Source organism: Xiphias gladius, chromosome 1 (assembly GCF_016859285.1).
Source record: "Xiphias gladius isolate SHS-SW01 ecotype Sanya breed wild chromosome 1, ASM1685928v1, whole genome shotgun sequence".
Taxonomy (NCBI): domain Eukaryota; kingdom Metazoa; phylum Chordata; class Actinopteri; order Istiophoriformes; family Xiphiidae; genus Xiphias; species Xiphias gladius.
This window is the reverse complement of record NC_053400.1, coordinates 32,003,541-32,015,841: the sequence shown is the minus strand read 5'-3', so window position 1 is coordinate 32,015,841 and position 12,301 is coordinate 32,003,541. Positions and strand designations below refer to the sequence as shown.

The window sequence follows — 12,301 nt, the reverse complement described above, 5'->3', positions numbered from 1 at the left end:
TCCGATTCTCTCCAAAAAAAAGTGTAGCATAAGGCTGCAGATGTAGTAAGAGAGTTGTGGGGAAAACCCGTCAAAATGATTCCTGAATGGGAAAAAAAAACAAAACTTGTTTTGTTGTAGTTCGTAATTATAGTATCCTTGGATTTCAACATGTTCACAAGGTTTAGTCCAGTTGTTCCCAGGGGTCCAGCCCTTCCAAAGGATAACCACATAAATCTGAGGGGTCCTGAGCTTTTCTTCTCTAAACTTCTCACATGGTTTCATTTAAATAACTGTTAGAGGCCCAAATAGGTAAAACACTCCAATATTTCACAAAAAGCAAACATTAGGAAAATAAATAAATAAATAATAATAATAATAACACAAATTTGTGTATCAGATCTTAGTAGAGTTTTTTGGAAGGGGCAACAAATCGAAAAGGTTTGGAACAATAGATTTTATTTTATAAACTTGTCCAATACTTTTCCCATACAATCTTAATCTGAAAAGTAACTACTGACAACTATAGCTGTCAGATTAATGTAATGGAGCAAATAAAGTAGCATAAAATGGGAATAATCAAGTAAAGTAAGTACCTCGAAAACTCTACTTAAAGTCAGTAATTGAGTAAATGTAATTACTGACATTCCACCACTGACACAATCGTGTTGTGATATAAATATTCACAAATATTTCACAAAATTTACGGATATTTTCTTTAAACTGTCCGGTCACATCCGGTGCCAGCCCGTTTTCGGTCCGACGTTGGAAGGAACCTTCCTTCTTTGTTCCGGCCTCACTGGAGCAAACATGGCGGCAGAGGGAGACGTCGATTTGGACCTGGAAGCCGAGGAAAACTGCACCGGGAAACCGACAGAAAAGCCTCGGAAACATGACAGCGGGGCCGCGGATCTGGAAAGAGTCACGGACTACGCGGAGGAGAAGGAAATCTCCAGCTCCGATTTGGAAACGGTGAGAGCTGCGGGCTAACGTTAGCCGGGAAACATGCGGCCGCTCCTCCCTTCACTGTCCGCACACCATCCCCGATACCTACCCGTGTGAAGTGTTCCGCTGTGCCTGCCTTTTCTTATAAATACCTCTGTTACTTTGACTTATTTTTTAATCACTAGATGCTGAAAGGTAATTATCATTTGCTTGCTTATTTCGATGTGGGCGATTAGCTCAGTGGCTAACTCACCAGCTAAATCTATGCACTCTCTTCGTGTTCTTCAGTGAACCGGCATGTTAATAAAACACATTTATCCTCACTGACAGTCTTTAACTTCACCAACACGCGGGTATGTCACAGTGGAGGTAGCCTAGAAGAATGTCATGTACAAATAAACGTATCATTAATACAAATAAACACATTAAACAACTTTTAACAGCTTGAAGTAAATTGAAAAAACCAGTATTACAGCTACAGTGTATGGTGTAGGTAATTACAGAAAGAGTAATATGACTGAACGTTAACTTATGTAGATACATCTTTATTTTTAATGTGAACATGTCTGAGACTAATTCAGTAAGTTCTAATTATCAGGTAAATATTTTAGAGTTAGGTAGAGGCGCATGCTTGAACATAGAAGTCACATGTAAAGGATAGTAGGATCAACAATACAAGTAAGATCAGCTGCAAAATGGTAAATGGATAAATGACCAATCAATGTGCCACAGACATCAGAAAAGACAGACCTACACTTGTGTTTGAAAGACTGGGCTAACTACACATTGGATCCACGTCCAACCATCTTTAATTCTAAACTACATTCACCTGAAATGTTTCTGGTATTCAGAGACTATCCGGTGGCTAAAAGTGGCTCCTGACACACTTAAAAATGGGTTTCGGATAAAAGGTGTTTGCAGTGGTGAAAGAAGTGTTCGGATCTCTTGGCGTGGGTAAAAGTAGCAGTACCACAGCGTGGAAATATTCTGTTACGAGTGAAAGTCCTGCGTTCAGAAGTTTACTTAATAGTACCAAAGTATAATTAAAATGAAACTACTCATTAAAGAGGATGGACCGTTTCAGAATAATGTACTATATTATTGGATTATAATTACTGATAAATTAATGTGGGGGATCATTTAAGTCTCTGCCAAGGAGGTTATGTTTTCACTGGTGTTTATTTGTTTGTCAGCAGGATTACGCTAAAAGTACTGAGCTGATTTGCACCCAACTTGTTGGAGGGATGGGACATGGGCCAGGGAAGAACCCATTAAATTTTAGGGCCGGATCATTTACCATGAATTAGAATTTTTGTTTTCCTGTCTGAAGTCTGGTGTATGTTGTTTTGACATTGGCCTTGGTGGAGGTCTGCGCTCTCTGCGTGCCCTTCTGGTTTCAAATGTGATTTTAGCAAAACTGGCTGGGAAATCCACAGTACTGTTGTTCCAGACCTCTGACTTGTGTAAAATTCATATGTGGATAATTATTTATTTAATTTTATATAAGTTAATCCGTTCATCCATTTTCTGCTGCCTATACAGCTCCGGGTTGTGTTTTAATGATTAATTAATGATATTTATTGGGATTGTTATTTACAGCTGGGAAGTACCACCAAAAATCTGATTATGAAGGTCAATAAATTCATGCTCTTGGAAAACATTTCTATGCCTTATCATCCCTACTGCTTTTCATTGATGAAAAAGGTATTAAATTCCATTCTATGTAGCGTTAGAAATGTCTTTTAAAAAAGCCTTAGATTTAACTCGGTGAACCCCGCAGATACGACCTAAATACGAATAACGACGTTTGTTCTTTCAGGCAATGTCAGTGATTGGAGACAGAAGGTCACGAGAACAGAAAGCCAAACAAGAAAGGTAAGCTCAGCGTTGACCCCCTCGGCCTTTACACATCGACAGAAAATGTGCGTAACAGCAGCATCAGCTCCTCGTTTCTTCCGTTTGGATTCTACGTCAATACTGTAGTTAGCCACAGAAAGAAAAGCCACAGGTGAAAATAACACTTGTGATCTGCAGATTGAGGAGTTTTTTTTCAAGGAGATTTTTAATCTCATGCCGTCCTGATTTGCAGTTTGACGTAAAAATGTTTCTCCTCTTGTTTTTTGACGCTTTCAGAGAAAAGGAATTGGCCAAAGTCACCATCAAGAAAGAGGACGTAGAACTAATAGTAAGTTCTTCACTCAGCCACTCTGGAATGTCTTTATGTATATTAATCTTCAGGTGATGTTAAAGCCACACATCTGTGACTGTTACACTACATGGCCGAAAGCATATGGACACCAGAAAACTAAAACCATATGTTATGTCGGAGCATTTCATATCAAAACCATGGGCATTAATCTGCTGCTACAACAGCATCCGCTCTTCTAGGGATGTTTTTCATAAGAATTTATAGCGTGGCTGCAGTGATTTTAAGGTATCTGCAGGTTTTTTCTTAAAAGTGTTAAAAGCATTGAGTTCAATTTCCTCGCCAAAAAAAAAAAAAGGCCCCAAAGGTGTCAGATGGGGCTGAGGTCACAGCTCTCTGCAGACCAGTTCTTCCACAACAAACTGGAAACGCTTGGCTTCTGTTTTTAATCATGTTGAAACAGAGAAGGCTCTTCCCCAAACTGTTGACACCAAGTTGAAAGAACGCTAATGACTAAAATATAATTTTATACAGCAGCATTAAGATTTTCCTTCATCGTAACTATGGGGCTGTGAAAAACAGCCCCAGACTCTTAGTACACAGGTATGTGGATAGGGGTGTCCGTATACTTTTGGCCAAATGGTATCACGATTGTACACCCAAGACTTTTGAATGCAGCTATCCATCCCAATTGTGTGTGAGTGTCATTTATTTTCATTTCTAACACTCAAGTTAAAGTTAGATGTTTTTAGAGCTTTAACGATTAATCGATCGACAGAAAAATAATCAAAATGGTTTAAGTCATGCTTTTTTATAAAAAGCAAACCAACCCAAAGAGAATTCAATCTTTGGGTTGGCAATTTTACGCCATCACCTTGGGAAATTGTGACATTTTTCACCCTCTTTTTGGATCTTACACGATTGATAATGAAACTGATTGTTAGTTGCCGGTCTGTGCGTTTTTCTAATCAGCTTGTCAGTGTAGGCACTTAGTCTGTGTCATAGTTGAAGCTGTGATTTGATTCGTAAACAGTATGTTCGATTCCCATTCTGCTGATGTTTCTGTGCAGATGTCTGAGATGGAGATTTCGAGAGCCGTGGCGGAGCGCAGTCTGAGGGAACACATGGGGAACGTGGTGGAGGCTCTGGTGGCTCTCACCAACTGAGCGAACAACATTTACACAATGGACTGCTTCACTTTTTTCTTTTTTTTTTTAAACCAAGGCTCATCAAGTCAGTGAGGCTGAACTGTTAAAACTGTTGTGGTGTAATCTTTACCCCAAACCTTTTTTTTTTTTCTTTTTTTAAATAAAAGCTGACATTTGGCCTGCCTCTTCGTCACCTGTCATTGAATGTCATGCAATTTCAATACTTTGTTTTAATCTGTTGAAATGTTTTAAAAATAAGGAAAATACAAATTTTATTTGCCAACAAATCAAGTTACAATACCTGTACTTTCACAAACATGTCAGGAAATCAGAACAAGAATCTGCACACTGTTATTAGCTGATATTTACAAAATTCCTTTGCTTTAAAATGGGGGAGGTATCTGGGTGTGACGTGGCTTAAAAATCCACAAACTTGTTGACTATGGATAGAAATCCTCAGGAAGTTCTGGACAAAGCTGATTTCACTTCATAGTTTCCTTCCCCATCTCCTCAATTTAAGCTATATTCCATTTTAACAGCCAAAACTCCACATTAAAGTGATGTTCTGCACATTCACAACTATCTGAACCTTAAGTTGGGTTTGAACAGCCAACAAGGAATTAAGTTTTTTTTTTTTTGTTTGTTTTTTTTAAATGTTTCTGAACCTTCCTGTTAGACAGACACTTCAGAGTGTTGGAATCAGTCTATTTGCCGCTTTCCTTCCACAGCATGAAGTCCAGGGAAGAGAATTGGCGTCTCCGAACAGTCTCGTAAAAGCTGCAGCGTGCGCCCGATGAAGTCCATGTCGCATCTTAAGTCTTCCTCTTCTTCACCGTGGGCCGGTCGAACACGTCCCTCACGCCTGCCGCCTTCTGCTTGAAGAACTTGCTGTTCTGAGCGCTCTCCTGGGCCCAGGCCGAGTCGAACGACGTGGTGTCCTGATCCACCAGGTGGGTGTACTTGGTGCGTCCAGACCGGCCAAAGTTTTTGACCTTGAGAGGGGAAAAGAAAAACACCAGGCAAATGAATGACACATCCAACTGGTTAATTTTCCCTGAACAACATTAAGAAGGTGGATGATAAATTGGGAAAATGTCGGAAAATTTTGGGATGAGTTTAAGAAGGAGAAAAGAAAAAGAAAAAACTTAAACCTAAGACGAGTCGGTTGTGATACTACAGAACTTCATTTATATTCTAGTGGAGATCAAAAAGGGTCCGGAGACACCACGTGCGTCAGGCTGAATGACGACGAAAGGCCAAGAAAAATTCTGCTTCAGTTGTCTGAAATATTTGTATTTGATGAAAAGTTGCGTCTGTAAAAAGTCATGACTTCTTGAAATATTTCACCCAGTGTAAAATATTATAGTTTTAGATATACAATACCTGTACAGTAAATTACATATGATTGTGAAAAATTGCTCTTGATTTAAACGAGCGTAAGGGCAAAGGGAGTTTTAAAGAGTCCAACATAACTGCAACGTGTTTTTGTGGAAGAATATTTTAAAATGCCCGAAGTAGCCAAATTCATCCATCTCTCAGATCTTGCTATCCTCCAAATTTCTTTCACTCACTAAACAGCACAAAAATGTAGAAACTGTTTAGCGGCGAACGTGCGAGTCCTGCACGTTTTCCCACAGTCACGTAAACACAGTATCTTTTTGATAAATCTTGATTTTTAAGATTAAACTTTACAACATGCAGCCTACGGTGCCGCATAGAGGATGAAATATGAATAAAAGCAGCCGACCTGCATGACTTTGGGTAAGATGGTTTTGTTGAAGTGATCCTCCAGCGTAGGCGCGCTGAAATCTCTCTTGTACACGTCCTCCTCCTCATCCTGTGACAGAAAACATATGTTAATAATAGTTACAGATCCACTGATGATTTACTGTCAGTAACACTGCATCAAATCAAACTTTAGAGGCTCCTTTGTTAATAATGATAATAATAAAAATAATTTAAAAAAAAAAAATGCTGAAAAACACAGTAAGTACTGAGGAGGGCATTTTACAGTTGCAAGTGCCCACTGGTGGACAAACCATGTAATGTCATGTTAATCTTAAGCAACTCCCTCCTGCAATTTCTTGTCACTTACTGAGCGACCTATACACTGATATGGATACATCTGTCATAAGCCACCATCGGCCGTGCCACTCTGTCAGTCGGCCTCTAATGTTTACTAAAACTGGCCTGACTGGCCGTGTGACTGTCAAGTAATGTAGGTATCATCATCTCCAGAGGTGCTTCACATTATCACAAGATGAATTCAAATAGAAAATGTACACATTGATAAACAATGCTGCAATAAATAGCTTTTAAAAGCATGACTCGAGTTGATGAAAAACCAATCTGCTCACTTACAGGTAAAAAAATAAAAATCAATAACACCAGAGATCGAGGCCATTGTTGGATTATCAGGTAATATTGGTGCTATATGTAAAACTACTCTATTAAAGTATGAAGATTTGTTTGGGCAACTGAAAAAATATCACAAGCTGATACAATAAACTTAAAAAGTGAGTATTTGTTATAAGTCATTTTACAAAAATATCTAAATGGTATTTATCTGTAATTTAATTAGCTTTTTGTTGCGCTCCTGTGTAGTAAAGACAGAATCAATTCATCGGTGTTCAAATAATTGATCGACAACTATTTCAATAATTGAATTATCATTTTAGTCAACTTTTCGAGCAAAAAAGCCAAACATTTGCTGGTTCTAAATTCTCAAATGTGAAGATGGGATGCTTTTCTTTATCATACCGCGGTGAGACTGCAGCTCGGCAGTGACTTACCATGAAGAAGGCTCCTCTGTGGTAGTACTTCTGCAGGAACTTGTATTTGCCTTTGGTGGCTTTGTTGGTGACGAGTTTGCCACTGTTGCGGAGCTCAGCCCTGCGCTCCTCCTCCGTCAAGTTGTGGAATCTCTCGATTTCAGCCTTCTCCTTCTCCATGCTGAGGACAAACACCGCTCATTAGCATCCTCAGTGGCAACTACAGCACTGTGCTTACTGAAAGGTGCTCCGTTAGTCGAGCACGTTTCATCATAAAAAGTCATCTTAGGGAGTCAAGTAACTGTTTACTCACACTTCTCTGGCCTCTCTGTCCCTCTTGATGCGTTTCAGCTCTCGGACTTTCCAGGCTTCGTATTCTTCCTCCTCGTTTTCTCCATCAGTGTCTAGGGCTTCCAGAGCAGCCAGTGTGCGACGGTTCTCCTCAAACTCCTTCTTGGCCTCCTCCTCCACGATCTTGAGGGTGTAGCGCCGTCGCTCCTCTGCCTGCTTCTTGGCCTCGGCCTCCAGCTCTCTTTGCCTCTGCTCCTCTGCTTCACGCTCCGCCACTGTGATTCTGTCCTTTCTGTGAGACAAAACAAAACAGACGAAGACACAGATTGAACCTGTAACTTCCATGTTGTTACCTTGCACCCATGGTTTTATTTTTTTTTATCTCTTATTTACTACAAATAAGTCAATAACTTGAATAAGTCAACGCTTACTGTGCATGTGTTTATTTCAAAATTGCACCATCATGTAAAAATGTCCAATTTTTTGCCCCCTTAGCACTTTAGCAGCTAATTGATTGAATGTAAGTTGATCAGTTCCAATGATGATAATAAGTATGATAATATACATAAGTATTATATTTGCAGTCGGCTCATTTTAAAGAGTGGGACATGCAACAACTCCAGGCTGTAGGTGTGTTTCCATCCACCTGTTCTTATACGCATTTTCAATTTGTGCTTCGAAAACCCGAGTGCAATCAGCTAAAACATTCAAAACACGTTGCAAAAAACGTTTTTGCGCTTGGCTGAGGTGGCAAAGCTTATGTATTGATAAAAGCAAGATGTAAGTGTAATGGAAACAGTCGAACCACCACATTAAACTGTCAACAGATTAACATAAAGGGACTGACTGGTAAAACACTACATACATTTTACTGTTACACAAAATTTGGGTTAATTTTTTTCCCCTGAATTTTCTATAATTTTTTCCTTTTTCTTGTGGAATAAGAAAAAGGAAATAAATGATTTAAGTGAAACTATATGAGATGGAATAATCTTTGGTTGAACTGCTCACCAACAGAGTCACAAGCCAAAAAGGTTGGGAACCACTAGGCTGCAGTTGGGAGAATGGGAAACTGTTTGGTGTATTCACGCATAGACGTTCTACGTCTGAAGAAGTTTGTTCCCTTGCAACACGGCCGCTCCGGATTAATGAGGGAATGCCTCAGTGAAAAATGCTGTCTGGCTTGTTAAACCAGACAATGCAGGAAACTATAATATCATTTCCGAATCTCTTGCATACATCTTACTCACACTGTTTACAACCATCATTAGATTTACACGGGAACGTTACTAATGTTGTTTCCAGTGGAGCTGCAGTGGATGGTTTCCGCTCTGATCTGGCAGTCTGCATTAGCGTCATGCACGGAAAACCCGACTCAGGCTGTTTCCGCCGCGTGGCGTCGACAGAGAAAGCTGCCGGAACATTTCTGGGTTAAAGTGCATCTGTCCTTGTCTCAGCACATACTTGCGAATGAAGACAGGTTTGAGACGCGGCTCTGCTTCATCCTCGCTGTCTGTGTATTCTTCATATTCGGACTCAGACTCCGACTCCTCCCCCGACTTCCCTTCCTCCTCCACCTCCATGACCTCCATCTCCTCATTCTTTCGTTCCATGGCTCGCTGCCGCATCATTGCTCGTCTCCTCTCAATTTCCTGCACGGAATGACAAACTCCGCGTTAAAAACTCTTCTTAATATAATTAACTAAAAGGTTGGGGGGAAAAAAAGTTTGCGACAGCACGGATAGCAACCTCATCATCCACTTCTTCCTCCTCCTCCTCTTCCTCCTCACTACTCTCTTCATGCTCTGGGTGCCAGGTGCCTTCATCGGAGTCCTCGCTGCTCTCAGCAACAACTTCAGGCTCTGCGATCTGTCTGTGTCTTGCGAGCCTGCGGACAAAGAAACAAGAACGCAAAGAGGACGAATCAGCGTTTAAGCAACAGAAAATTCAGCGATCATATCGTTCACCTCCAATCAAGTCGGAAGAGCGGTGCGATACCTCTCCTCCACGTCCTCAGAGACGCGGTTGAGCAAGCGTTTGAGACGTGGGTCAGAGATGTCATCTTCCTCCAGCTCCACCTCTGGCTCAAGTTCCTTTCCCTTCTTCACGAACTGGAAGTCCTCTTCTTCCTCATCCGACGACTCCATTGGTGCATAGTCAGGACGTTTACCTGACACATATCTCTTCACCTTCACCTTCTCCATGGAGAGCTCACCTGGGATGTGAAGAGGCATTAATTATCAGTTTGGTCTCTGTGTTTCCCACCCCAAATACAGAATGTTGAGATGTTTGCTTGAATCTGTTCAAGTCTTACCTAAGATACCATCTTTACGCATCTCTATTCAATGCAACAGCTGGCAACCAGCTTTTTACCTTTTTGGGAGGCACTATTTAGGTTTTGGAAGCTGATACGAAAATCTGATTGAGCTGAAATGATTAGTCCTTGGATCAACCATCAGAAAAACAATCTGCAATGATTTTGCTAAATTTCTGTGTTTTATAACACTGTGATCTGAATTATCTCTGGGTTTTGAATGGCTGATTGGTCAGAACTACAGCTCAAATGAAGTCACCTAGGGCCATTGGGAAAAATTATTCATAGATCAATAGATTAATAATGAAAATAACTGCCCTGAAAGTATTTTTCTTTCCCAGTTCAGCTGATACTTACATGGATTTTAGCGAGAATCACAGTACAAATTTGTTCGATTCCAAGAGTCACACATTCCTAAATTTAAGAAAATCTATTTGGGTTACACACAATACTTTGTGTTGTGACCACAGACTGTAAATCACTAAATGTTTATATTGATACTTAAACTGCCATTTACGTGTCCCGAAAGCATTACACGTTTCATGCTTTTTAACTTGTTTCTAAGACACTATCCTGTAACGTTACATCTTAGTGACATTACTGGACAGTGTGTGACTGGAAAAACCTGAAACCCCTGTAGATAATAATACAAGTTCACTAAAAGTCCGGTACTAAATAGTAAATATGACTGGAACTCGTATTTTTTTGTAGATTCTGTAGTTGATAGTGTGTCGGAGAGGGGTTTTATTGAAATACTTTTGCTCCTCCATCCAAACTACACGGCCAAAAGCACGTGGACATCAAAATCATCACACCCTCGTGTGAATTACTGAGCATTTCGCTCCTCAGCCATGGGCATTAACCCGCTGCTGCAACCTGCAGGAATTTAGAACTGAAATTATTAGTTATTTAGCAACTAGAGAGAAACTTAATCAATATTCATTCAGCTAATTGATCAACCAGTTGAGTCATTTATAAATGTAAAATGCCAAAAATTGCCAAATGGTCAGTGTAAGATGTTTTTCTCTGTTTTATATTGTTGCAAACTGAATATTGTGGGGGTTTGGACTGTTGATCGGACATTTGAGGAAGTCACCTTGGGGTCTGGGAAAACTGTGATGGACATTTTCTGACATTTTCACACATTTTATAGACGGAAAATCCTCAAAAATTTGACATAAATCAATAACGAAAACTGTCGTTAGTTGCAGCCCTACATGAATTTACTCCAACTACTGTTAGAAGCCATTTTTATTAAAGTATAGTCAGTGTAAAGCACTAACTTAACTCTTCTCATCACTCCAGAAAGGCTGTTGGTGTTATTTGTGTTAACAGGAAATAATTCAGCAAGTAATTGGATAATCAATTGAGGATTTCAGACATTTTTTTCAATCAAATTCCAAATGTCTGGTTTCAGCTTCTCAGTTGTGGGGATTTGTTTCTTTTTGTGACAGTAAATTAAAGTATTTAGGTTTTGGACTGTTGATCCCACAAAACAAAGAATTTGAAAACATCACCTTCGGGTCTAAGAAACTGTAAATGCCAATTTCTACCAATTTAGAGACTTTTTACAGACCAAACGACCGATCGACTAATGGAGAAAATGATGGTTATGTTAATTGATAACGAAAACAACGTTAGCTGCAAACCCGGCTAGGTGCTAACTTAGCACGCCGCTAACCACCTCGGCGTCTCACCTTTCTCATTCCGGACCGGCACGGCTCCGGCCGTGGACTGGATCGGTGGGAGCTTCATGTTGAGGGCTTCGCGACTGGACATGGCTGCCTGGTCGACGAAAGCAGCTGAGTAAAAATAAAACTGAGTATTTTTCACTGGGACAAAATGAGTTCGTCGTCGCTCTCTCGAAAACGGAAGTTTAACCAAACGTGTGATCGGACAGGAAGTGGATTTGTTCCGACCACATACGGTCCATGGTTCCGCACAAAATCATACGCAACTGAATTTTTACAAGTAACAGACAAGTTAAAGCGATTAAACAAAAAAAAAAAAAAAAACGAGAGGCCTGCAAGTGAATCTAGATATTCTACAATATCACCGTATAATTCCGCCCTCGTAGATAGATAGATAAGAACAGTCTGGGAATAGAGACTGAACTGAGCATAACTGTCCAATAAATACACTGTGCATTACAAGGGCAGAGCCTGCAGTGGTGGAGGCAGTATTCGGATCTTTGTACCTAGTAAAAGTGCTAATACCTCACTGTAGAAATATCCTATCATGAGCAAAAGTCCTGCATTTAAAATCTTACTGTTAAATAAGAGTATGTAGGTTTAATCAGAAAAAGGTACTTAAATTACGCTATTGAAAGTAAAGGTCTTCAAACAACAACAAACAAAAACTGTTACGCCTGTTATGCTATTACATATTATATATCATTACATTATTATTACTTATGCATTAATGTATAAGTAGCATTTTGCTCCTGAGGTGGAGCTAATGTGGACAATTTGGTATAGGACGCCAAGTACGGATTGTTTTTTAATTTGAGAATATTTTTCTCAATTAATTGATTGACTCTATAGTTTATAAAGAAATCAGAAAATAGTGTGGAATGCCATCACAATTATCCAGAGCCCAAAGTGAAATATTCACAATGATTCTTTTGTCCAGCCAAAAGTCCAAACCTCAAAATTATTAAAATAATTGAAAGGAAACTCATCAGAGATTCAGTGTTTGCAGTGAAAGA

At 39.8% G+C, this 12,301-nt stretch overlaps 2 protein-coding genes across 2 annotated transcripts; one reads left to right on the top strand and one right to left on the bottom strand.

Annotated features, from left to right (window-relative positions):
• The first annotated feature begins 720 nt into the window (after nt 1–720).
• Nucleotides 721–4,395, top strand: hypk (huntingtin interacting protein K). Its single transcript, XM_040125499.1, has 4 exons — nt 721–951; nt 2,744–2,799; nt 3,058–3,109; nt 4,141–4,395. Exons 1-4 carry the CDS (start codon nt 790–792, stop codon nt 4,234–4,236), a joined length of 366 nt encoding a protein of 121 aa, XP_039981433.1. The 5' UTR covers nt 721–789; the 3' UTR covers nt 4,237–4,395.
• A 78-nt stretch (nt 4,396–4,473) lies between these two features.
• On the bottom strand, nt 4,474–11,509 carry mfap1 (microfibril associated protein 1). The gene is made up of 8 exons (XM_040125488.1): nt 11,292–11,509; nt 9,279–9,495; nt 9,030–9,168; nt 8,745–8,932; nt 7,303–7,572; nt 7,011–7,170; nt 5,966–6,055; nt 4,474–5,210 (listed from the first exon to the last, which is right to left on the bottom strand). The coding sequence occupies exons 1-8, from the start codon at nt 11,371–11,373 to the stop codon at nt 5,031–5,033; spliced, it is 1,326 nt and encodes a 441-aa protein (XP_039981422.1). The 5' UTR covers nt 11,374–11,509; the 3' UTR covers nt 4,474–5,030.
• Between the last annotated feature and the right edge of the window lie 792 nt (nt 11,510–12,301).